The 27,995-nt window shown below is 37.8% G+C and overlaps 2 protein-coding genes across 2 annotated transcripts in view; one reads left to right on the top strand and one right to left on the bottom strand.

The window, feature by feature from the left end:
* Nucleotides 1-2,806: 2,806 nt before the first annotated feature.
* On the bottom strand, nucleotides 2,807-8,692 carry myl4 (myosin, light chain 4, alkali; atrial, embryonic). The gene is made up of 7 exons (XM_041267336.1): nucleotides 8,507-8,692; nucleotides 6,691-6,718; nucleotides 5,350-5,499; nucleotides 4,104-4,277; nucleotides 3,782-3,859; nucleotides 3,400-3,443; nucleotides 2,807-2,994 (listed from the first exon to the last, which is right to left on the bottom strand). Exons 1-6 carry the CDS (start codon nucleotides 8,609-8,611, stop codon nucleotides 3,415-3,417), a joined length of 564 nt encoding a protein of 187 aa, XP_041123270.1. The 5' UTR covers nucleotides 8,612-8,692; the 3' UTR covers nucleotides 2,807-2,994; nucleotides 3,400-3,414.
* Nucleotides 8,693-24,655: 15,963 nt separating this feature from the next.
* Nucleotides 24,656-27,995, top strand: part of LOC121324465 (sodium channel protein type 4 subunit alpha B-like) — a 53,018-nt gene continuing 49,678 nt past the window's right edge. The window contains exon 1 of the mRNA XM_041266387.1: nucleotides 24,656-24,888. The gene's annotated coding sequence lies outside the window, so the exon portion shown is untranslated. The remainder of the gene's footprint in view (nucleotides 24,889-27,995) is intronic.

The following is a 27,995-nucleotide window of genomic DNA, read 5'->3' as shown; positions in this document are numbered from 1 at the left end:
TTGGTCCAAAATTGACAAAACATGTGGAGGGGAAGAGATTAGGTTTTTGTAATATATAGGAGGCGGTCATCTGCATATAAAGATACTTTGTGCTCTGGCAGCTCTCGGTCATATGAAATTTCCCCATCCTTGTTATATACAGCGTGTGGTCCAACACAGAAAGATGTGTCCTTTATGTAAGGTTATGCTACAGAAGCCCATTGTGTTGGATTACTACAAAGCCATGATCCTCAACGTCATCATTATGTGCATTAAAAATATATGTGTGACATAAACTGAATCAGATTATAAACTTTGCTAAAGAATGTCAAGTTTTGTTTTTAAAGTAGTTTGTAAAGCATGTTGAGATTGGGGCCTCTGTGACCGGATTCTTATTTGAGTAAAAGAATGTCCTTACCAAGTTTCAATTCCATAGATACCTGTACTTAAAAATGCAATTTTGACATACATACAATTCTTTAGAAGACCACCAGAGGTCGTGTTTTCTCCAAAATATGACCTATTTGTTCTCAGCATGAAGGTTAAATGACTGGTCTACCCTGTATTATGGATTGGAATGAGCCCAAACCATATCAGATTACTGCTTTTACACAGATAAAATTGCAACATATTGTATAAATGCACAATAGTTGAAATGACACATGTATTGACTCACTTGTCATATATAGTACAATCGAGTACTCCTACCTCTTATTAAAGTTAATTGATTTTGAGAAAAGTGTCCTCAGAAATGCTGAATAATAATTCAATGAATGCACCCAGACCCCTGTGGAGCCTGCCAGTAAATGCTGCACTGCACAGCTGCACCCTGACGACAATCGATTGAACACAAACTGCACTGGGACTATTTCAAATTGATCTGCCTTAAGTAAAAAGATTGGCTTCTCAATGCTGTACTGTAACTTTCTCTTACAAATTCTTGACTAGTGCAAGGTGATACAGCCATGGTTTTAAACACATTTTGCTGGCCTCTTGACAACAGTATCCGAATACCTTTATTGTTATGCTGTTGACTTTTTTGTTTCCAAGACTTAGTTCTCATTTTGATTCTGGAAGTACATACATCATATACAAAAATCGGACGCTCTGTTCAAAAAAGATATTTTGAATTGTCGTGGGTTAATCCTAGCTTAATGAAAAGAGAGAAGTGTATTTACTCGTAGGGGTGTGAGGGGAACCTGGTTTATTACCATTAATCTAATTCCCTGTGGTTCATTCATATTTTAATTGAACATTCAGTTAAGATAATATTCATTTGCTAGGATTCTTTTATTGCACAGCTTTGCCAAATAAAACTTCCTGTTCACTAAATAGATCTGGCAGCAGCAGAACTCCTGCGTGACTCTTTCAGTCTCCACAGTCTCTCTTTCAGTTCAAACTTGTTTCAAGTTATATAAAATGAACAGCTGTTTTATGTGTTGGGGATTACTGTATCCTACAGCTGGATATTTAAAACATCTGATTTCAGCATTAATGTGTAAAAACAAAATAAAGGGAGCCAGAGATAATGCTGCTGGTGATATATTAAAAAACAAACTGTCTATACAGACTGACCAAGAGACAGAAAGCTGCAGTTAAAGCGCTGGTGCGCATGTTTATTTAAAGAAACCAAAAAACTGGAACAAATGAATAGGGCACGAGCCCCCTGAACCCCCCCCCCAAAAAAACATCCGCCTGCATGCACCTATGCCCGCCCGCACGCCCTCCCGCACTCCCACCCGCTCGCTCGCCCACCTGCATTCACGCCTGCACGCCTGCACCATGCTTTTTTTTTTTTTTTTTTTTTTTTTATATAACCGGCCCGCTACCCAATTAGCAGCATTTACCTAATTGGAGAATGGGCCCATCTTGCTGGCAGAGATAATTGCTAATCAGGGCTGTACTGTAAGAATCCAGCCATGACAACAATCCAGCTCTTCATTATAGATAAGGCAAAGCCCTTGAGTGGAATGGAAAAGGGTGTTATTTTCGTCATCATAGGTGTCAAACACCCAACCTATAAAAGGACATCCCTATTGTCTCTGGATCAGGTATCAGAAACTTATACAGGCCTCCTTCATCTGTGAGAAATTCCTCAATAGCATCAGAGTGTTCCAGAGCTGCTGATGTCAGCTGCTTCTTTTAATTCCATAGTTCTAGAGCCCTGGGGAGACTGCTGCCCTGTTAAGGGGGTGGTGGGCTATAGAGGAAGGCAACAGCTGCAAAAACATGTATTCAGAACTAGCCAAAAAATAAGTAGTTGTCTGATCTTTCTGTATTTATAAGATAAACAACGGTTTCATTTTCTATCAAGGTGTTTTAAAACCTAGTATCGACAAACTGAATGATAATTATGTTTATATTTTTATTGTAAAATGGGTTTGACAATACTGTCTGAAAAGCAAGCCTGTTGACATTGTTTTGCATAAGTAAATCATTAAAATCCTCTGGGCTGACTGGTAACATCCTCCCAAACATTTTAAAAAGAACAATGAACTTCATTTTCATTCCTTTCTCAAACCCACTCCTGGGGACCCCATGCGTCTCCTGGTTTTCATTCCAACCGAGCTCTCAATTACTTAACTAGACCCTTACTTGAACAAGTAAAAATGTCTAATTAAGCAAATTATTAGTAATATGAAGGGTCTAGTTAAGTAACTGAGAGCTCGGTTGGAATGAAAACCAGCCACAGGGGGTCCCCAGGACCGAGTTTGAGAAGCCCTGTTTATACACTGTAAATAAAAAGATAATCCACTTTTTTTTGTCCACTTTAATTGATGAAACGACACAGAAAAAAAAAAAAAAAATAAAACATCAGACAACGGAACAATATATATATTTTCTTTTATACAAATCTTTTTACTCAAAAAATGCTGCGCACAGGGTGCAGGGTGTGCTATACTGCTGATCTCATTACCAGCTTTGTTTGCAGGTTTTGTAAGTAAATGTTTCAGGTCTTGGGAAATGTGAACTTTCATTGAAGTTTGGGTTTTAGATGGTTCTCTCTTCAAGTTCCTAAAAAACAGAAACATTTGTTGTTTTATATTTTTTTCAAGTTTTAATTATTGCTAGTCTCAATGTTTTATTACATGTGGCAAAGGAATATTAGAACTTTAGTTACAGTCAAAGGTCCTTTATAAAAGTTTCCCAAAGTAAAAGTGTAGTAAAGCACAGTGAAAGCATGGTAAAGCATAGGTAAGCATTGTAAATAGCAAAGTATGGTAAATCATATTAATACACATGGTAATCTATGGTAAATCCATAGTATAATCATGGGAAAAGTATGGTATAACTGCAAAATACCATGGTTAACTTTTATGAGGGACAGTGCAACTCAAGTTATGCTTAAAATATGCAACTTTCCCAAGTAGAGACTAGTACAAGATTTCACCTGGGTTAGACACAAGACAGTGAACTTACTTTGCAAGTGTAGTTTCAACCAGACATGATGTGTTTGACAAAAGCTGAAAAGAAATGCAAACATGTTTTTAGAATTCACTTTTGCAAACAATGTTACTGGACAAAGGGTATGTTTTTAAAATCAATTTGAAAGCTGCAAATGAAACACCTGAGAATAACTCGAGGTACTCTAGCGCAAGAATCTAGCGACATAGTGCCAAATGTGTTATTATTATTATTATTATTATTATATTATTATTATATTATTATTATTATTATTGCTAAGGGTGGTACTGCTAAGACTATGAATACAATTATAACTACAAAGATAAATTATGAAGAATTTAGAAAGAAAATAAAGGGAGTTAGTAAAATAAAGTTGGTGTGTGCCTTTGATCTCTACCTTCGTAGTTAATGCAACCATTGGCATCTTCATGACCAGCCATCAGTAGTTCCACTTCATTTTCTGACATTTTCTCGCCTGATTGGTAGATAAAGGGTTAACCGCTTTAGAGGACAATACCAACAGTAATGATGCTACAAAGAACTAACCCCATAGATATCTGAACCCAGATGCTGCCTTATTCATAATACTATTTCCGTACTTCAGTAAATGTTTTTTTTTTGTTAACTGTATGGTGTATCTTAAGTGGATATTGCGCTATCACCACACGTCATCATTTCTGCCCAAACTATCATTTTTTTAAAAAAAACGCCCAATTTACCAAGTGTGGCGAGGACGTGGCGGAGCTCAGCGCCCATGACGGTGCCGTTGCCCTCCTTGTCAAAGACTCTGAGACCCTCAATGAAGTCCTCCAGTGTCCCCCGGTCCTTGGACTTTGAGACGTGCTGCAGTAGGGGGAGGAAGGTCTCAAAATCCATCATCTTCACGTTCATCTCTGTCCAAGCAACACAAGCAAGCTTATTAGCCGATTTCACCGCGAGACGTATCGTATCCTTTCTATATTCCAGCTATATTGAGCTATATATTTAATTCCATACTAACAATACCATAATGCAGTATGGGTTGTAGCATTCTATGGCTTTTGGTCTGGACCACACAGCGCTCTGATGTCGCAGTGGTCAGGACCACACAAGCAAAACTATGGTACAGTGTCTTGTGTACTGCGGGGTCGTCCGGACCACTCAGGCTGACGCTGTTATATTCTAATTCACAGTTTTAGTGTGAATTTTGCTTTAGGCTAATTATTTGCTTTTCCTAATACTCAACTTACAATAATAGATGGCAATGTTTATTTCTAATAAAAATGTGTTTTGAATCACTCGAGCAGTTATCAATAGTTCATCACTTTATAAGGAACGGACACACCGTGGATGACCTAAAGTTTGTGGTTTTAGAAAAAATAAAATTATATAATGTTCAGTATAGAAGAATACAAGAAACTAAATGGATACATTGACTAGATACCATGATGCATGAAGTTTTAAATAGAAAGGAACAGTAGATTGGTACATCATTAGCTATATAGGGTGTGACATCACAAAGACATCAGATTTAAAGAGAAACAACTGTGTGGTTACCATGGTATCTCTGTCTCTCTCTCTCTAGATTAACAATCATATTTGATTCTCTTCTTTCTAGTCAGTATGATAATTCTGTGTGTACATCAAAATGATATACATTTAATGGATCGTTTAGTGAGTAGTCAGTCTTTTCCATATTGCAATTGATGATTATGTTATGTTAGAGCCATCACATGTCTAATGAAATGCAGCGTGTCTCAATATTGCTTGGTAATCTCATCAAGGGGTTCTGCGCGACATTCATAAACCACAAGCACTAAACTTTTAGGAAAGGTCACCGAACCCCAAGATGTTATTATGCTCAGTCATTAGAACAGTGTTCTATTATCCCTACAGTGAATTATGACGTGTGCTTGCATGGGTTAGGCTGCAGTACGCGCTGTCCCAGTATACAATGTTGCAGGGAACATCCTTGCGCTCTCGCACCTTCTGCTTTGGGTTTGCCGAGCACTTTCATGACCTCGGCGTTGGTGGGGTTCTGTCCGAGAGCGCGCATGACCTCTCCGCACTGAGCGTAGGAGATTTTATTCTCTCCAGTGGGGGTTCGGTCAAACAGCATGAAAGCCTCCTTGAAGTCTGCAGGGACACGAGCAGAGGGAGAAATTATATGACACGATCTTGCATTTAATCATGCATTGATTACATTACACATATTGTGTAGTTCAGTCACAGAATGAAACTGGTAAGACATTTAGCCATGTTCTAATAAAGGCTCATTAATATAAAGGTTTTTGTGTGGCGCATATCCGTTGCTTAGCAACCATAATGGCAGCTACTACTAGCGCTTTGCGTGACATGGTTACTACAACGTGTGTGTGTTTTTAGAATGTATTCAAAAAAGAAATGCCATCTTTAGGCTCTACTTGGGCATTAAGGTATTTTATTTCGAAAGCAATATAAATAACAGAATTCAATTTAGGCTCAGGTGGGTTTTTTCTGCCCTCATATGTCAATTTTCGCAGTTTCTCTGGAAACGTTTATTGCCAGCACACTTCTGTTACACGCTTAATGGTATTCTGTGGTTTCCTCTGCGATCTCATATTTAAATATCCATCACCAAGGAAATAATTCTGATACGCACTTTGCATTCGGGAAGGAAGCAAAGACAGAGAGTTCTGGTCTTTCTTCAAACAGAAGTGTTTACATAAACGTTACCCTTACATTTTTAAATAATTCGATTTCTCACATTTGAGATTAACAGCAGCCAGTCAACATAGTATTGCCATTTAGTTTATGGAAGGACTGCAGCGATCTTAGTTCTGTCAGGTTGCGGTTTCTCAGAGACGCAGATGGGACGCGAACCCGGGACCTTCCACACTGAAGCATAACGCTTATACTACTGTACGAAGCAGCTGGCTCATATCCGGTATCGGGCTTTTTTGTCTTCATATTTGATTGCGTCACTTACCAACCCTGACCCCAACTACCCCTGTGCATGCTACTATATTAACCTGTTTTCATGTTTTTAACGACATAAATAAAGACACTAAGACGAACTGTTGAATATTTCTATTACCATTGATCAATGCCCTTTAGATATATATATATATATATATATATATATATATATATATATATATATATATATATATATATATATATATATATATATATTTTAATACATTTCTCTGTAAATGACCTTGATTGCCTGTAATGGTAGTTTTGGAAAGACATTATACATAAGGCAGGACTCTAGATGTGACTGGTTTTAAGCATGTAAACTGTGGAAGTTCAGAAAAGCCATCAGAAAACATTAACAGAACTTACCCTCAATCTGCTCACCATTGTATTCAATCTGAAACAAATACGCAAACATTTAAAACAAACTTCATATGATGTACTGTATTTCCCCAAAATACAATTTAATTAAAGGGATTTAACAAACATGATCACCTTAATGAAAGTTTGGAATAGGTTGTGACCACTACTGACTGTAACACTTTAGTTTAGGGTAAGTAGTTAGATACAATGATGGGAAAAAAAAAATAACGAAGAATTACAATTTTGAAATCATGTTACAAAAATGTTAAAAATATATGTATACAACTATTTATAATGCATTCCCAAACTAAAGCATGACCTAATTCTGAATTATCCACCAAAAGTTAGAAGAACTGTGCTGAGAACCAGAAACTAGAATCAAAGCTAAGGGTTAAATAACTTTGCCATTCAGCACCCCACAAGTATTTGAGTTGTGTCAGTAAGAAGTTCCCATAGGGGAACAGGGGTGCATTCCCTGGGGTGAAGACTGAGGAAACCTCACAAAAGCTTATCCTTACTATCAACACTAAAGCTCTACAAGACAACTCCAGTAACAATGATGATTACACCATACACTTCAACACTCAATCTTTAAATGAAGGGCTTCAAAGTAGGACTCATTGCTTCTCAATATTTTAAGTATCCAGTCCAGCTGATGTATGAACAGGACAGCTGGGTTTTGTTATTCTTTAGCCAAAAACAAAAAGAAAAATAGTTTGAGGTGCTGGTGTTTGGTTTCTGAGATACCCAAGTGGGGGTGTTATTTCAAAGCATGCTGTCAAGGTCAGTACTAGGCATCATACTTCCTTGATAACAAACTTCTAATAATACACTCCCATGCGAAACCTTATCTCCCAGATGCCTGTGGAAAAATAGCAGCTAATTTAAAACAATACGGAGGAAATTCTCTGGTATCAACATGTATGGCTGCATTCAGGGACCAGAGAAGGACAGTTGATCTATATGCAACGTTACAAGTTCAAATGAAACTATGGTTTATTATAAAAATGGTGACTTTCCAGCTCAGAGTTTAAAAGGTTAATTTCACTCTGAGTTGACTGTCTTTCATCCATCCTAATCTCTCTCTCTAAATTATGGGATTGGAGCAGTCAATGTATTGAACTGAGTAGTTTCTTGCAAGTTAAATTATTTGCATGCCTCTCAAGGCCCATAAAGTAAGATTAGGGCAAACACCATGCCAGAATAAGTATTAAATGCAATATTGCCATATCAATATTCAAAACAAAAATACAAAAAGATGTACCTGTACTGCATTTTCTATAGCACCTGTAAGTGCTACTGTATTAAACAGTTGTCATAAGCAATACCAGTAAATCCAAATTCTCATGTAAGTACAGCTTCTCACTTTTGTTTAGATCAGATTGTTAAAAAAATCACTGATTATAATTCTGAAATAACTTTCTGTCATAAGCTTCACTAAGGGAAAAGCCTAATGTTTTACCCAGGCAATGGAAAGCAATTCACCTCTAAAAATCTACCAAGAAACAAAGGAGCTCGTCTTGCAGTAGCTCAATGGGATCTCGATGTATAAGCAAACGCAATTATGTAACTGAAGCATTAATAAAGGTTTATTTTTGCTTTGTGAAAAAAAAGGATGCAGAATTTGTCCTGGGGCAATGCAATCCTAAAAAGGGTTTGTATATACCTGTAGTTACTAAAGAAACATTAGCTGTATATTAGGTATATGATGCAGCTACTGTAGCTCAAGTCTCACAAAAGATTGAATCTGCACCCTTCAGTCTCTTCATTAAGGTATTGGTTAAAATAAATCTAAAACCGATGTATCTCAGTCACAACTTACAGTGATGCTCTTTGGGTCAAACTCTGGCTCCTTGGGTGCCACTGGTGCCGGGGGAGGGGTTGGCTTGGGTTCCTCCTTCTTGGGTTCAGGCTTCTTGGGGGCCATGGCGCTGGATGTCTTCCAAGGAGAGTGGTAGGAAAGGGTCTTGGTAAAGAAAGCTGCAAGGGACAAAGAACTAAGCCCATTCCTTTACCTCTTATACCCACCCATCTCTGACACAAGAAGGGGCCGACCAACTGGAGCAGCAAACACTACTTACTATAAAAGGAAAATGTCTAAACACAGTCCGTCCATCCTCCCCCCCAGTTGACAATTGTCTATTGTCATCAGCTCCTCTCGCCTCGAACTTGACAGGCCACTGAAATGCATACGCATTTAGCAGCTCGATCAGCCTGCCCAAGTGATTTTTATGAAGTTTGAATGTTTAAAAACCTTTTTGGAAACTCTATCCCCACTTAAAGGAAAATGTTTCTACTTCTTGTTTTTTTTTTATCAAGCATTTGGGAGGTTTGAGTTAGGGACCAGAACCAATAGCTGGCATCAGGAAGTATTTCAATCTGATGCTTTTAATCCCCGTCCCTTCAGAGTAGCTTCAGCTGCTAACTAGGAATGCAGGATTGCGTTATTTAGTTCTGGCCATGTGGTTTAGAAGAGACTTGCTAGAATTTCAGTACCCATCTTTTTACCACTGGGACACTTTGGCAAACTAAGGATTTTCAGTTTGGGGTTTCACACAGTGTTATACAGTGCTGTTATAAGAATGCAAACCTTTTTACTTCTCTGCTGCATAGTCATTCCACATTCTGGAAGCTGAACTAAGCTGTTTATATATACTGTGTAGAACTGTATATATGTACTTAGATGTACTGTAGTTGGTTTTGTTGGTACAGTACTATATTTTCAACAGAAGTATTTTAATTCAGAACGATATGATTCTGAAAATATCACTTGCCAAAAGACACAACTGTGGACATGTGGACTGTAGTACAGTGCATACTTTTAAATCCAGTACGTATTGTAGCAGGATGTAAAATATCCTGTTAACAACCCAACAGCAAAATGAAATCAAAATGTTACCCATGCACTGAACTGCATAAAAAGTAAAAAGACAATGCAATTTTGCAAAAGATTAGAAAAAAAAACAAGTTTCCAGAATTAAAACAGTATCCAATGTCAGTCTTCAAAATTGCAGAATATAGTGCTCGATAAGGCACAGTCACAGTCACAGTTCACTTGCAAATGAAAATATATAAAATCAACTAAAAGATCACAGATTAAAAAAAATACATCACCATATATAAAAGTGTTTAATGGTTAACTTTTACATTACCACAGCTTGCCTCGTTCACATTGCTTTGGCTGCATTTTCATCACTTCGAATTGGAGGAAGCCCTGTGTAACTGCACAATAAAGACAAACATTTGGCATATGAGAAAAAAAAAAACAGGCTGTGACAGATAAACAAGTACATTGTATCACTGAAGAGATGGGCTTTGCATCAGAAAACTGGTGACAGAGTTGGAAACTGTGTGTGCATTCATTTGTTACGTTATATATACAAATTACATACAATATCGGAGTGCTGATTGTATATCTATCCACCTATCTATCTATCTATCTATCTATCTATCTATCTATCTATCTATCTATCTATCTATCTATCTATCTATCTATCTATCTATCTATCTATCTATCTATCTATCTATCTATCTATCTATCTATCTATCTATCCATCTATCTATTTATCTATCGATCTATCGATCTATCTATCTATCTATCTATCTATCTATCTATCTATCTATCTATCTATCGATCTATCTATCTATCTATCTATCTATCTATCTATCTATCTATCTATCTATCTATCTATCTATCTATCGATCTATCTAATCACCTATTCTGCCCAGTTTGTAGCCTACGTACATGTTTGTGTCAATGTAAGGAAGTCATTGCTTGATTTTGTCTCATGTGAAACAAGTTTATTGGTCTGATTTTAGTCCTCAATCTATTTCAAGGGTGTCCAAAGTTGGCTCTTTTCCAGCCCGTGTTTGATTTCCTAGTCTCGCTGGATGCCTGACCAGTAGGGAACGTTGGAGAGTGGACTATACCAAGAAGATTTCCCTCCCTAACCAAAATGGGCACAAACTCAGTCCTGTTGGTCCTGTAAATATACGCTTGCAATGACTCACCTAGTAAAAGCCCTAATGCGCATAGTGGTGAAATAAACACACTTCTTCTAGCTAGCAACATGCCACCCTGTGTACTCATTGTCTTTGGGTTCATTTGGTTCTTACTGTTCCTGAAAGGATGTATTGAAGTCTTACTTCACTAACAGGTTTGTGTCAGGGCACCTTTGTGGCTGAGAACTTTCTAGTCTTTTCCAGCACATTCTCAGTCTCCGTTTCACCCAGTGACAGGCGTTCCTATTTGAGACAGGCCATTCCTTACATGATAAAGGAATAAATAACTAATGCACATAGACAGCTGGGGACCTGTTGTTCTCTTAGGGATTATGCTGGCCAAGAGCACACCTCCTACAGCTTCACACAGATTTACACAGCTGCTGTTACAGAACTGCCATGAAAATCTTTTTTATTTTTCTCCACTTGATAATTACAATTTGGAGGCTAAAACTGAGCTGTTATTTAATATCTATAATTAATTACTCACCAATCTGTATATGTTTTTGCACCTGTGAACTTCTGTCCTGTTTGTCTATGTCTAAAACTCCCTTTTCTGCATTTATTTAAATGTGTATATGAACTGTTGCAAACAGTAAGTTTGGGTTGTGTTTAAGGACATGAGGATGGTCCAGCATTCAATAGTTCAGAAATGACATTGTTAATGATTTTAAAATGAAGCATTACCATTTTTTAACTGGCTCCCACTGCTTCATATCTTGTGTACAGATAAACAAACTGCTGGGCACAAGATACTAACAGGCAAGCACAAGGTGAACTCAAGAGAAGCAAATCCAAACTAATCCCAACCCTTGTATTAGATTTAAACATTACAAACAGCTTCCAAGTGTATTCAGTGAGTAGTGTCTGTTGGGTGCCACTACATGAAATATTAGGAAGCACCTGCCAACTGATCGCCTACTACCAGATCTATCATCATAGGCCATCTGAAATATAACAGAATAGCCACACACACACACACACACACACACACACACACACACACACACACACACACACACACACACACACACACACATATATATATATATATAATATATTACAAAGCGTTGGATCACACCACACAGGAGTATATAGGTTTCTTATTGTATATATATATATATATATATATCTATATTATATATATATATATATATATATTGTATATATTAAGCTGTGTCAGGGCCACCTAATTTCGGATGGAAAAGCATGTGCTACATATGTTTCTTTGTTGGCTTGACAATTGTAAATTGGACTGTGTCATTAATCTAAGACAATGACCATGTATAGGCTTACAACATGGAAAACAAGCCTGTAAATGGACACCTTGAACAGATGGGTGGTCTTGCTGCACTGTATCTGACCTGCAGCCATGTACTAAGTTTGTTTGACCTTTCATTGTAGGACAATCACAAGAAAACCGAGACTGTGCTTGGGGGAGAGAGGGAGAGCGACAGGGAGTGGGAGAGGAGAGGAGGAGGGTGGAGGAAAGGAGAGGGAGAGGGGGTGTGGGGGAGAGAGGAGAGCTGCAGAATACTTTGAATGACAACTCTGTCCTAGCCTGTCATGGCAGATAATTTTAGATCACTTTTAAAGGTTAAACTTTGGTTAAAAAAATAACGTGAATGCCACTGTTTCATAGGATCTAGTGATTTATTTTTTGTACAGTCCTTTGGAATATTTCATTTCAGTTCGTATGAAGTCTTCTGAGCATTGAGAATACAAATTACACAGACCGAGAATGGACGCTCTGCAGGTGCCTTGTGGAGAAAAAAAGCTCAGACACATCCAAGGACACATGCAATATGTACCACACAATTGTGAGCAAATGAGTTTCCCTCGGTTGATTAATTATGGAAAAGGAATCCTGAACATATATTCAGCAGTATCTAATAGCTGCATATGCCTGTTAGTGTTGGCAGTTTGAGCATTTGTCTTTGGGAAAATGCAACTGTATAGTTGAACTTTTCGATCTTTAGTTCGTGGTTAGTCCACAACACTAGTTCAGTAAGTTATAGTATGTAGGGCACTTTAGAAGAAGGGGATGGGCTTTTGTGTTTATTGCTGGTGTTGAGTGCTTATGGATTGACGTCTTTCAGATGTCCCCAATGCAGCTGTCACCTTCTGACTGCACAAGGACTCATTAGTTCTTCTGTGATGTTTAGCTTTTTCAGTGGAGTACATGCTGTAGTCTGGGTTGTAGAATCTTGGTACTACCAACAACAATATGGCTTTGTCTACCTGCCATTTTAAACATTTACACGTTGTTCTCATAGGTCCTCACTCCAAATAATAATTTGTATTTCCATAGGAAAGGGAAAATACAAGCATACACTTGAAAATCAATGTGTCTGTACGCTAACTTTGAGTTGCACAAGTGCAGTACTGTGATAGTGAGGACTGAACTCTATATATTAACAACATGCATTTACAGTTACTTTCCTGATCCTAGCCTTTTGCACATGTACTAAACAATGTAACCAACACTTCAGCACAGTGTAACTGCAGTGCAATTAATATACCTGGATCTGGAAGTCCATTCTCTGAAATAAACAAGTCAAAGGGGGCTTGTAAGTAGTGTTTTAAAATTGTACCTTGTTATTTTGAATAATTATGTGAAGTTAAAATCTACACAGATCACACTGTTGAACAGCACAGAGGAGTGATGTGCATTGTATTATGCAGGCAGTCAGTGTCATTACTGAAAAGCCCAGGCAAACAGATGCCACTGTCACACAGGGTAAGCATTCCAAGGCAGGCTAGGACAGATTTGCACTGAGGAGACAATGCTAATTGTAGAAGACTTCTATCATATCACATCCTGATATATAACGTCAGTAGAAAACAATATTTCAGAGTTTATATTTCTTTATTTTGTGTTTTCAAATGCAGTCTCACTTCAGTTTAAATGTTATTTATTTTGTATGTATTTCACTTACTTGTTTGTGATGCTCCAAGTTGCTTTAATGTCATATTTCTGTATAAGATTCCACCTGGCATTCTATGACCAAAAAGGAACAAAGGGATCTTGCTAGCATCAAGCAAGACATGCAGGACCATTAATTTAAGTGTAAAGCAATGCCCATGGAAGTATGATACAATGATAAGGACTGATTCCATGCATCCCTTGCACAAAGCTTGCATAATTCTTGCTGTCATTTAAAAAAATAAAATAAAACCTTGCAAATCATTTTGCGATCTATGCTTTCCTTGCAAAAAACAAGCAAAACCCTTTATATATATATATATATATATATATATATATATATATATATATATATATATATATATTTATATATAAAAGGTTCAATATTTTCCATTTTTTTTTTTTTACAAGGTATATTTTGGTACTGGCTGCCCTCTGTTGGTCTATTTCAGCTATTGACCTTTAGTTTTCAGTGCCTTCTTGCTACTTGGCTCTGCTTGGTCAGTTAAATTCCATGCCATTTTATTTGTTATTAGTTACAAAACCTCTGCCAAACATGAGTGACATTCCACCTGTTTCCCTTAATATATGTGGGGATGAAACTCCACATAACTGATACAGCACCAGCTTGCTGAGTGATGACATAGAAAATACAAATGAAATAAGTGTATCAGAAACTGTCAAGAGACATAACAGTAGTGGAGGAAAAGCCAAATGAAATAGAAGAAAACAAAAGATTGAAAAAACGCTAAAGAAAATTACAGCATGGGCTGTTAATGTACTTAAAGACTGGTTTAAAGAAAAAAAATCATTTTAAGGAAATAAGTTAAACAAGTCTCAACAACATAAGGGAATTTAATGCCAATGCAAGAAGTTCAACTGGGGACCGGTATCAGTCTCCAGTTTTATAATGCTGAGCTGGACAAAATAGATATTTTAACAGTAGACGTTGTAACATCTCTGCTGACAGCAAGTTTAAAAACAACAAGAACGTATTCCTGTCAGTTGTGAAAACTTTTAGAAAAGCCAGACACCACACCCCGAATTACCGGCCTGGATTTGAAGCGTCTGCGGGAAACTGAGGCACTGTCCCCTGACGTTGCGGTCAGATTGGTGCGTAAAGTCTGGCTTGATTTTCAACTTAATCTGGCACGACTTGGACGTAGGGTGTCCCATAAATAACAAAAACATCTTTTAGAGATCGGAAAGGATGCTCCTTTGCTCCCTTACCAAAAAGTACTATAGTATAGTATACTATACTACTTTATAGTCCTACTATAGTCCATCATAGAAGCACTATAGTACAGTATAGTATACTATACAGGAGGAAAGAGACCCCCCTGGTCGGCAGTAGCTAGCTCTTTTTTTTCAAAGGTAAACAGGATGCTGGAGACACGCGCCCAAGGCTTCTAAGAAATTAAAAAGAAAAATACCCCTAGAGTCTGCAAGAGTGGGGGCGGAAAATGACTCAACGCTGGATAACACGGTTAATGACTTAGGAACGGAAATGGATATGAGAATGCAGAGTACTTCACAAAAGACTATTTCAAGATCTGCAGTTAGCAAAGACATGGAACTCCAAGTTTGTGTCTGCGGCTGGAGCAAGGCAACAACGGTCAGGGGTTTGAAGATTCATCAAGGGAGAATGAAATGCTTGAGAGAGAAGGGACAAGGGCCTCGCATTGATCAGTATTTCTTACGAAGTCAGTCAAGTCAGTCGAATGAAATCCAGTGACAGGAAGCAAACCACAGTTCACAGGATATCAGCACCCCTGTCATAGAAGTGAGGAGGACTTGCGTGGATACAACTAGTGCTGAACCCAATGATCCTTGCGAACCCGGTCAGACGAACCAGCGTAAGAGAGAAAACAACCTCAACGGGCACAAGCCTGGAGTTAAATGGACAAGAGCTTGTGAGAAAACTGCATGGGACACAGCAAACACGGATCACTGTTTTACTTTGGAAAGGTTACATGGAACAGTTGAAAAGAAGCTGGATAAATTTGGGGTCATCATCTACGCATATGGAAGCGAGAAGTTTGGAATTGAAAAAAGGAAGGAAAAAGTACAAACTATTCCTGGAAAGTCTAGACGGCAACAGAAAATTGAATGCTTAGAGAAAGGAGGCAGTTGAGGAAGCAATGGAGAAAAGCAGGACAAAGTCAGAAAGAGGGACTCCATCTGTTACAAAGGGACATAAGAGATGAGCTTGCAACATTGCGCAGAGCTGCGCGCCTACGGAAACGCTACAAAAAGAAAGAGCGTGCAAGCACTAACTTTTATAAAGATCCATTCAAATTTGTAAAGAAGATATTCACCAGTGAGAAAAATGGCACAGTAAAATCATCTAAGTTTGAGCTGGAGAGATATTTGGAGGAAAACCATACAGGTTCAAAAAGGCAGGAGCCTATGTCAGTTCCTTCAGATATCAATCCACCCGAATACCAAATGGAAGACTGTGCACCTAAGTGGAAAGAAGTAGAGCAAGCTGTGAAAAAAGCAAGGGCATCATCATCTCCAGGGCCTAATGGAGTTCCATACAGCGTGTTCAAGAGTGCTTCTGGAGTTCTACGAATCCTGTGGAAATTGATGAAAGTGGCATGGGAAAAACAGGTTGTACCAAGAGCATGGCGCCAAGCAGGTGGGGTCTTTATACCAAAATAAAAGCATCAGTTCTACAATCATTCTACAAGCATCAGTCAGTTTTGTCCTATTTCCCTATTAAACGTAGAAGGCAAGATTTTCTTCACCATTATTGCGTAGAGATTGTCAACCTACAGAACTGCCACTTCAGTACAAAAAGCAGGCATTCCAGGTTTCCCAGGATGATTAGAACACATCAGCGTAATCTAGCAACAAATTCAATCAGCAAAAGGAGATGAAGGAGCTCCATGTGAAATTGGCAGGGATGGGGTTAATTTCCCCTACCTGCCTGTGTTTATTATGTTCAAGTGGCTGGGGTTGATTAGTTGATTAGGTTAATTAACGATCAATCAGCGCCCAGCCACCTGACATAAAAGGAGGCCTCTGCTTCCCATTAGGAGGAGAGAGCTGAGGAAGCAGGTTGGTGGTTTTTTGGTTATTTGCGGTTTTGAAATTTTGCATCCAGTGAAGGCATTGCCCAGCCTGGAAACCTTATTTTTGTAAGTTTTTTTTTTTTTTTGTTTAGGTATTTGTGTTTAAACATCTTTGTTTTGCCCTTGTGCACGTTTTTTTGCGTTAATTTATAATAAAAGTATATATTTTTTGAACTGCAGTCTGTCTCTGGTCTACTCGCCAGCCTGCCACAGGCAGCATTTGATTTTTTCAGCCTACCGATGACAATAACAAATTTAGTGAAAGCCTACTTTGAAGATTTGCAACTTAGTTTTTCAACTTCAGAATTCAGCACTACATGCCAATACCTAGAAGTTGGAATAATGGCAGGATGTACCATTTCTCCACTGGCTTTTACCATGGCAATGGAAGTAATTATTAAGATATCAAAATGGGTAGTGGGAGGAGAGCGATTGGCTTCTGGAATGCGACTACCACCAATCTGAGCATACATGGATGACATGACAACAACGACTACAACAGTAGCCTGCACTAATCGGTTATTGGGCAAATTAACCAATAACTTTGAATTGGCACAAATGCAATTCAAGCCCACTAAATCAAGGAATATCTCTATAATTAAAGGCAAAGTAGTAGATAAAAGGTTCTACATTAATGGTGAGGCAGTACCACCAGTGTCCGAGAAGCCAGTGAAAAGTGTAGGAAGATGGTACGACGGGGATCTAAAGGATACAGTTCATGTGGGAGAAGTTAGACAACAAGCAGTGGAAGGGTTGAAGAGCATAGACAGCAGCACTTTACCAGGCAAACTGAAACTCTGGTGCTTTCAGTCTGGTCTACTGCCAAGACTGCTATGGCCACTGACTGTGTACGAGGTTTCCTTGACAACAGCTGAGAAGCTGGAAGCTTTAATCAATTCATACATCAGGAAATGGTTGGGAGCTCCACGCTGCCTCAGCAGAGTGAAACTTTATGGTAAAGGAATACTGCAGCTACCAATCTCTGATCTAACCGCAGAGTTTAAGTGCGCCAAAGTCCGACTGGAAATGACATTAGTAGATTCACCCGACAAATGCGTAAGGGAGGCAGGACCTGTGTTGAAAACTGTAAGAAAATGGATGGCAAAGAAAGCTGTGGAAGATGCTAAGGCTGCCCTTCGAATCAGAGATATTATGGGGCAAGTTCAGCATGGAAAAGGAGGTTTTGGTCTCAGTTCAGCTCCTCCTACATGGCACAAGGCAACCCCAGCTCAACGGAGGAAGCTGGTATTCAATGAGGTGCAAAAGCAGGAGGAAAGGATCAGGTGTGTAAAGGCCATTTCCCAGGCCAAGCAGAGAGAATGGATGAGAGGGGAGAGTGTGGAAAAATCCAAGATCAGCTGGCAAGACCTGTGGACAATGGAGCAGAGCAGGATCAGCTTCCTCATCAGATCAGCAGATGATGTTCTCCCATCACCACAGAACCTAAACCTCTGGGTGGGTGAGGATCCCTCATGTCCTTTGTGTTCATCACCTGCAACATTAAGGCACATTTTGACAGGATGTAAGGTGGGTCTTAGCCAAGGACGGTTTACATGGTGCCATGCCCAGGTGCTGCGATGTTTGGCCTTAGCATTGGAAGACAAGCGTAACCTGACCAATAAGATGCCACCAGTTCCATCAACGCATTACACACAAAAGACAATATTCCTCCATTCAGGAGAGCAACCACCAAGAAAAGGTGTTAAAACCAAGCCTCACCCAGGACAACTGGAAGCTGCTAGAGACTGGAAGATGCTGGTAGATGTTGGTCAATGGCTTATTTTTCCACCAGATTGCCACCATTAACCTTTAACCTTCGACCAGACATTATCTTGTGGTCTGGATCAGCATGCCTTGTTCATCTGGTAGAGTTAATAGTGCCATGGGAAGAAGTTGTGGATGAGGTGTATGAGAGGAAGAAACTTCGATATGCTCAACTAGCTGCTGAAGCTTAACAGCCAGGATGGAGAGTCCGAGTTTACCCAGTGGAGGTGGGTTGTCGAGGATTTGTGGCACACTCTAGAATTCGCTTTCTCAGAGATGTCAGGTTCAGTGGCCAAGAGTTGCATCGCACAGTGAAGAACTTATCTGAAGCAGCAGAAAGGAGCAGCAACTGGCTGTGGTTGAGACGGAAAGATTCTGGATGGGGATCTCAAGCACAATAGAAAGAAAGCAACGCTGATGTACAGGTAAGTAAGCTGGGCTGAGCTGAGTGGGGGATGGAGGGGGGGTGATGCTGGGACGCCAGAAGCACTGTCGCGCCCTCTTGAGGTTTCGTGGGCTAGTCAACGAAACACAGAGGATGGAAGGTGCCCACTTGAAAACCTCAGAGATGTACCCTAGTTAGCTCAATCCAGATGGTTGTCATGTTGATGCACTGGGGAGACTGCACTGGGTTGATCCCCAGAGCCAGCATCGCAGCCGTTGTTTGTGCTGATGAGCTGGGGAGGCAAAATAAGCCAGCATTACACTTCAGCAATCAACACCAGACAGAAGAATATCTACATCATCAGATGGAAAACAACGCAAATGGATGGAGATGCAGATGGATCACATTCGTTTACTGCAAAGCTACGTCTTAGTTGGTGCTTATCTTGTTGACAGCCGAGTTCAAATCAGCATGAAGTTCAACATCTACTCTAATGTAATGGAAATCATGTGCAGTACAGCTGTGGCCAAAAGATTTGCAGCACCCTATAGAATTAACACATTGTGCTTAATAAAATCAAATGAAACCTGCTGAATAATGTTACGTTAACATATTGAATTGCATAGCGCTTTATAGTTTCCCATATAATTAACAAAAAACTGACAAATTAAAAAAATGTGACATTTCGAAATCTAACATGAAATACTGTACTTCTATTATGGCTTCCGGTAGAGTTTTGTGACATAATTTCAGTTTGCTTGTTTGAAAATGTGAAATAGTATCCACTTCTGATTATTAAGAGACATTGGGGAATATTTTCAAAGCATGTACTCCAGTTTCAAATGAACTCGGTAATTTTTGTTACACTGAGATTTGAGTTAACGCTTTGAAAATATGGCATAATACACGTTTGTGCACCATTAAAAATGAAATTAGGCTTGATTGTTGTAACGTTTTTGTGTTATTTTACATCGTTACCCAAGAGAAAAATAGGTTAACTTTTCAAAAAAAAAAAAAAAAAACAAAAACAAAAACCAACGTACACATGTATTGTAGGTGATATTTGAGCAGATTTAACTTGCTGTTTGTTGTTCATTTTGTTTAATGGTTTGACAATACCAATATGCAGTAGGCTCCCTGTAGATCTGTTGCATATGTTATCTATGTAATATTTTGTGTAGATATATTTTAAAGCATTTGGTTGTCTAATTTTTCTTGTGATTCACAATGATAATGACATGATGCTCCTGGATATCCGTTTGTTTGTGTAAAACATATATTTTGTTATTTATATTTGCCATTTACATGCTCCACTTATCTTGAAAATATATTGAATACACATTCCTAAAAGTTAGAGTTTGTTTCAGTGTATTTTGTAAATAGTAAAAAAACAACAACTCTGTTTTGTAAATGTTAATTTCACTGCACAGACTCAAAATAAAGTCTACACATCAATCTTTACATCATCATTAACAATATGTTTGTAATGAAAAAAACGACTAAGGAGTCTATTAAAACTCTACAGGAGCTTGCAGGCTCAAATGCTGGCCGCTTTGAGTTGTTGATCTTGGCAGTAGGACCCACAGGGGAGGGAATTCCTCTGGGGATGGTTTGCCTTACTGCGCCAGAGAGACCTCTACTGGTCAGGCACCAGATGGGATGAAGCAGAACCCTGAATGAATTAGCCTTGGCCTCAAACACACAGCTTTAGAGCTGCCCAAAGTATATTAACCAGGTGACATATAGGCATCAACAGCACTTTTTAGGGCCATATTTTCCTTTATTGTAATTCCAGTGGCTTATATGCCATGCCCAAAATGTACCACTAGCCAAAATGTACCTAAGGCACAGAATGTGAGGATGTACCACTAGCCAAGTGACTTAGTGCCAGTCCTGTACATTACTGGGTGCGTTCCGTGCCCTGCAATATTTCTCTTTGTCCAGCATAGTATATATACTGAATATTTCCATATTAACACTAGAGGGTGCTAGTGATATATCCTTTATATCCCTTGTAGTGTAATTTAAGATACTTGCTACTTCTGCCAAACAGATTTAGGTCTCACTTCAATCAAATTTGTAATGTGTGAATAATCGATGCATGTTTTCTAAGACATTGAATCACTTGCAAACTCATAATATTCCCAATTCCAAGTCAGTCACAAGGATCTTCGTGTATTTTTTTCACTAAATTGCTTTGGGGTTTGTATTTGTCTCAAGTTATTAAAAGGGTCCAGGGCACAGCTAATCAAATGACTACATTGCTGTGCAAGAACACTCAATAAATAAACCACTGTTACAAACCGCCTGTCTTTGATCTATTCATTAACCCAGGGTTCAAAATTTCAGAGGATGTCATGATTACATTCTGTGTAAAGCATTCTTTGTTGCAAATCAGCCTTTCAAAAATATACAGAAGAATTTAAAGGGAGCCACAAAACCTAAACGGGTTACACAACACTTTTTTATACTGTAAGTGTAATTCATACAATGATATTACAAATATACTATTACGCAATTCCCTAATATCGAATTTATTTGAGATCTAGTGAACAGCTAATTTGGATACCAGTAGCCTGCTGTAATCCTTGCAGTACACAGCTGTGCATTAAAGGCACTTAGTGATATAAAGCTGGTCTATTCTCCGTTACACATTGTATGCCTATGGCAGGCAACTGGAACTGAAGAGCAATACAGGTAAAAGCATCTTTAGATGAGACCTCTAGATTAAAAAAAAAAACACAATATCTCAGTTCTTGCAATAAAAAGCACTCTGAATGTTTATGCTATTCATAATATAATCAGATTAATATTATCATTTATATTTTGTATTCTTGGTACATAGCAGCACACATGTTTCACTAACATTTATCATAGTAGTTCATTCAACACTTTTGGCATGTCAGTCGGACTACCACTGATAAACACAGGATTGGAATTGTATTACATTTGAGATATTTCACAACAATTCACACCTTGAAGAGTCTCACTACATTTGTAAAATGTCCCAATAAAGAACTTTAAGAGTAACACAATGAGAGTGAGGAGTTCCAGTCACAGCACTGTTTGGAATCTGGTTCAATCAATCAGAGTTTAAAGAACATTTACGCCTGCAGATGAGGCATGCATAGTAATCAAGCACAGATTGAGCCAGACAATAACCTTCACATTCCTTTCAATCTTTTCAAGGCAAATTTAAACCATTTTTTTTTTTTTTTTTTTTTTGGTGGGGGGGTTGCCAGTCAAACTGCCTATATTTCAGTGCAGGCTAAAAGATTCAATTATGCATGACTGGTACACAATTGTTTCTAAGGCTATCCTTGGCAAAACCTTAAATTATTTTAAGACATTGTTAATTACCTTTAGTAGTGCTTATGATCTTAGATTTCAGACTGTTGTATGTTTTTCAGTTGCAGGGGTTCGCACAGAATTTAGAAAAAAGGCTTTTAGTTTTTAATTTTACCTCCATGGCCTTCGAAAAAACTTCAGGAAGAACTGAAATTTACTGTCTTGGGCCCTTTAAAGGAGTTCAAACAAAACATTTTAAGCTACGTTTTTGTCTGAATAACTTGTTTGTATTGGTTGTGCTCATTTGAATTTGTGTGTTCTTTTGGATTATATACCACCTTCTTGACAACGGGATTGTCCTGGTTAAAATAAAGGTTACAAAAAAAAATAAAAATAGATTACAAATGCAAGTTTTGAGGGATCAGAGTGCAAAAGCAAGACCATACACCAAACAAGCAAGTCAAAGCTTCTGGTTATAAAATGTTTTTTTTTTTTAAATCTCAAGTTATCCAAAGTGAATGCTCTGTTCACCCAAGCCTTAATATTTGATTACATCATGGTTATAAATTTGAATTCCTCTAATGTTTTTTTTTTTTTTTTTTTTTTTTAATATTTGTACTTACTGTAATTTAAAAAAAAAAAAACCTGCATGAGAAAATATTTGTGTTTTTATTAAAGTGAGATAATGCACGATGGAAATGCAATGGTCCTGCACCGAGGAGCTAGGTATACAGTAAGAACAGCTACAATGGTTTACGAGCAATTGGTAAAATGGTATCACAGTGCTTCTCATATACTTTTTGACATACTGTACCAATCATGGAAGGAACAAATACACACTCAAACCCTACGTTACACTGTTTCAGGACCGATGTGCTATATTTGTTCCAAACCCATTGTGTTACCAGTGTTGCTGTGGTCAGCTAGTGGTTCTTCAGGGTGGCATCACTTTGCTGCATGGGCAGCCTATTGTAGAGAAGTGAAAATGGATACAGTATGTTTCAAATCCTTAGCACTAGATTTCACACAGGGCTTAGATGAAGAAAGTGGTCCCTATTTCAACACCACAGGAACAGGTTAGTTATAGCAAACAGTTAACATCAAATGGAAATGAATGGCTTGTGCATACCTTGCTGATCCAGACAGCAAAGCCAATGTACTCTAAAGGCAACTGTGGATACAGAGAAGAAGGGTATTTATTAGGATATATGAACTCTGCAATGCATGCACACTAATTATTTTGTCCACTGCTGCAGCAAGCGAGGGGGGGCATGTCCATTTAACTACTCAATAACTGTAGCACTGCTGCACCTCACAACACCAATTTATTTTCATACAAAAACCCTTGAAAAGTATGCCAAAAATAGACAGCCCTTCATTGAGGAATGGTATTATTAATATTGCGATTTTGCAATAACACCTTCCTGAAAACTACTGTATAATTAATTACATGTTCAGAATCACTTTAAAAAACAACAGTGTTAATAAAATATTGTTATAACATTTGTCTCAAAGCAAAAGTATTAGAAAATTCCAGATTTCAACAGTCAGAGCCATTAACTCAAGGACATCTGTTAAACAATATACTTTTCAGTTTTACAGTTATACATGTTATCAATACTTATATGAATGTTCTGCTGTTTTTTTTAAAGCTATAAGAGCGATTCTGCACAGTTATACTATCCTATGCGATATAACTTATATGACTTCTTAAAAATAGAATTCCACTACTACTACTACTGCTGCTGCTGCTAATAATAATAATAATAATAATAATAATAATAATAATAATAATAATAATAATAATAATAATAATAATAATGTTTTGAAACACCTGTGTTTCTGACTGAACTGGATGTGTTTTTCATGAAACATATTTTCCACATGTACTCTGTTTGCCAGCGTTTGAATTTAATTTCAAAGGTAAAACGTGTTTGACTAAATACTACAACAGTTTATATCTTCAAGGCAAACCGCCAAAATGGCAAGGCTGCCTTCAATATCACATCACATGAGCGACCTTAACCATTGCCAAAGCACGGTTCTCATGCATTGCGACTTCCCGAGCGCAGGTCCAGTAGAACTCGAGTTTTACTTTTAGCGAGCATAAGAACGTAGCACGGCCGTCAAGAGTTGACTGTTTTAATAAGTCACCGACGGTTTTATGCATTTTATTGTTGTTAATATAGGGCAACTCACTAAGTTAATGAAGTTATCCTTAATTATTAAAAAAAAAAAAAAAAAAAAAAGATTAGGTCTAAAAAAAATACAGCCCATTCAAAATGACATACTCCAGTAAATTAACTGTATGTTGCAGTATAATGCAGTCGTTTTTACACTTATAACGCAGCCCGGCTTACTTCTGCTGTAACTTTAAAAATAAATAAATACATTCATGAAGTAACTTCACGTCAAGTCTAACGACCTCTCCAAAGTTGATAGCTTTACTGCATCACTCATCACTCGTGCTATCCTGGCTGGCAAGTTAATATCTTAGAAGTAGACCGGTCTCTGCTGCCTGGCTGCCGCTCGAGCCGTGCAGATTGTAAGTGTCAGAAAGTTTGAGCAAAGTGATGATTCTACCTGAGGTAATTCTCAGGTTTCACTCAAGACACCCTTGCGTCAGCAACAGCTGTCCTGCAGAAGGGACTGGCGGGGACTGCTCCGATAAACACTCCTTAGTAAAGTCAAGACTTGAAGGAAGAGTGAAAGTCTCAGACTATAACTTGGTTGTGTGGAAATTTTAAGTTTGCTTGTGCAAGGTAAATAATAATAAATAATATAATAATAATAATAATAATAATAATAATAATAATAATAACAACAACCTTTATTTTACTTTGTGTGGAATGGTGCGTGTTAATGCTTGTGTTTTGAAATGTTATTGTTAAATTTGAAGACTGAAAAGCTTTACTGGTCAAAATATATGTGGTTAGAAAACATAATATTGTTGGTATATCTATCTGTCTATCTATCTATATATCTATCTATCTATCTGTATTTAATTTTTTTATGTTGCTTTTTTGGTGACTTTCCACCCTACCAAAACACTAACACTACTGGTTACCACGTGACATATTGAAAAGGTTAATTATTGAGGAAATGGTGTAGTTGTGCTAAACCTATTTGATATTGCATGCCAGTTTGTAGTAAGGTACAGTGCTAGTAGTATATCGTACAAGGCTCTCTTTCTGTGTTGGGACCTGATGCGTTGGTTTTGTGTACTGTTCTCTAACTGAAATGATACTTAATTGACAGACATTTGATCTGTCATATGTGTCCACTGTGCAGTGTCTTTCGAAATGCTTGAATGTCTTCCTAATCGAGTAAGGCATCATGCATTGCTCACACAAGGAACTCGACTTGTATTTACTACATTTTCTGACACTTGAATTAGCCAGTATATCAGCCAGCGGTGTTTGTTTATCACAATAATTAAAAATATACTGTGATAGTGTATCTTTCTGATTAGTTTTTTTGCTGTACTGTTATAAGGTTTCCTGTTTGCAGTCTGTCAGCAATACTGTTGGGGTTATGTGCATTCATGTTTGGGAATTTGCTTGACCATAAGTCAACGACAGGGATGGTGATAGAATGATTACGAGTATGTAGTAAACCAAGATTTAATTACAAAACACGTCAGGTTGAATGCAATTCTGAAAACTGTGTATGTCTTGCAACTCTCAACAGTTAAACTGATCATCTGTAGTATTTAAATCATGATGCATCGTGGACCAAAACCAAGTTCACTGCAATAACCCCACAGTGAAGCCGGTACAATATCTTCATACTGCTTATATAATGTATGGTTTAACTTTAACTAACGGAACTGCCTGTCATTCTAACATACAGTACAGTTGTGAGCAGAGCTGTCCAAGTTTTTTTGCAGGAAGTCACACTGAAATATTGAAATCGGGTGAACTGTATGCTGCTCCACCAAGCACAAAGCAGTCATTGATATCCACAACCCACAAGCGGCTAGTTTGTTTTTGGTTTTTATTTACCAGTTCTGCAGAGTTGAGGCGGTGTCTTGAATACGGTAGTCCTTAAGAAGGTAGGCTTTTTACTTTTTGTTTTGTTGTATAATGGTACAATGATAAAAATGGGGATATTTCACCTGTGGTTTCACTGCAGGGAAATAACAATTGAAAAACAGATCATTTACACATCAGGCCTTGTAAATGCATCTTTTTAAAGAATTTGAAGACCCCACTGTTTACTTTGAATATTGATTTATTTGGTTGCACATGATCGTTGACTTTTTTTGAAAGAGAAAATTGCTCATTGGGTTAAGAGCCCTAGGTTTATTCAAATAGCTTCAATGTGCTGTTTGCTGTGGAAAGGAGAGAAAGACCGTTGTGTGCCTGGTAAAGATGGAAGCTTTATTGTAGACCAATACTAGGTATATATAATTAACAGAGTAGCTGGCAGATTTAAACACAGAGTTGATATGTAATATGCTTGTTGCACGGACAGAAATCCACTCCGGTTTGTTTTGTTAAATATTCAGACCATTGTGTGGAATGACATACTAAGAGTGTGATGAGTTTCTTTTAGTTTAATTTTATCTTTGATAAAATATTTTAAAAGTTAAATAGCTTTTAAATGATAAAACATGATGTTAAATGTACCTTCAATGATGTACTTTGCAATGATAATGAATTCAAGAGGGTTTAACAGCTAAATCTTTGAATGCAGCATCATGCTATTTTCAGTCAGGTCTGCCATAACACTGTCAATAAGGTACAAAACCTCCATGGGTTGACTCTGCAACGTGTTTACTTTGCTCCAGAGTTTTTTTTTTATGGTAAAATTTGTCCAATTAGTGTAAATCCTTTACAAAAAATGAGGTGCCTTTGAGAATACAGAAATATACACTAGAATTAATTTACATGCAATTTTATTAAGTCAGTATTAAGGTAAATTTACCATAACAGTGTGATATTTGTGTACAGTGTAACATTGTTACCTGTTCTTTTTATATGATATTTGCAATCATTATTAGTTGTTCTTATCCCAATTTTCCAAATACTGTGGTTTCATTTTTTTTTTTTACAAGGCTGTGTTTAGGCGCTGCGCTTCAGTTTTAGTTGCATGCCATGGACATAATAATATAGTCTAGATCAGCCAGTGGCTTTGCTGGCAATCCATTTGTCTGCACTAGATGGTCCTGGAGCTCACTAACAAAAAAATACACCTTGGCTGATCTCTCCTACATTACAGATCTCTATGGCAGTTCATTAGCACTGGGGAACAGCTCCTGAGCTGATAGTCACATTAACACAACACTGAGTAACTGTATTAAGAAACAAGTGACAATGTTTCATCTGCTGTATGATCTTTAGTGGACCCGTTGTCTGCATATTGTGACAGACACGGACTTCCAACAGGGACATGAAGCTTTTCAATATTGCATAGTACTTGTAATGAAACTGCTAATAATAACTTTTAACAATTCACTGTTATTGTAGAATCCAGCCGCCCTGCCCACGCCTAATAGAAAGACTTTACAGTAGTTTTTCTTTTTTTAAACATATTCTCAATTAAATCAATTCCCTTGCTTAAATGTTATGTTTTTCCATATTGCCTCGTAGGACTGTTTGTAAAAGCTGGCCATTGCTTTTGACCCTTCACATAACACATCATTGTGGTTGTATGAATAATCTATGAATAATCTCTTGTACTTTTGCAAACCAAGTGCTAAATGGATCTGGTGGAATTTAATGGATTGAACCAGTTTCTCTGAGTGAATTGGTTTTGTTTTTTAAAATGTCCTTGAGTGATAATTCTCCTTAACAGCATTCTCCCCTCCCCTCTCAGAAATACAGAAAGCTAGAGATACTTTACAGATTGCAAACATTCCAAATGT

The sequence above is a fragment of the Polyodon spathula genome, chromosome 12 (genome assembly GCF_017654505.1).
Source record: "Polyodon spathula isolate WHYD16114869_AA chromosome 12, ASM1765450v1, whole genome shotgun sequence".
In the NCBI taxonomy this organism is placed as follows: Eukaryota; Metazoa; Chordata; class Actinopteri; order Acipenseriformes; family Polyodontidae; genus Polyodon; species Polyodon spathula.
This window is presented reverse-complemented; position numbering and strand designations above follow the sequence as displayed.

Bases quoted from the DNA above. Each gene is read 5' to 3' on its own strand.
- myl4 (XM_041267336.1), bottom strand. From the start codon at position 8,611: ATGGCCCCCAAGAAGCCTGAACCCAAGAAGGAGGAACCCAAGCCAACC. The intron at 4,278-5,349 runs GTGCGAGAGCGC...TTGCTTGGACAG, and splicing joins CGGCAAACCCAAAGCAGAAG to AGATGAACGTGAAGATGATG. The intron at 3,860-4,103 runs GTAAATTGGGCG...TCTACCAATCAG, and splicing joins CCACGTCCTCGCCACACTTG to GCGAGAAAATGTCAGAAAAT.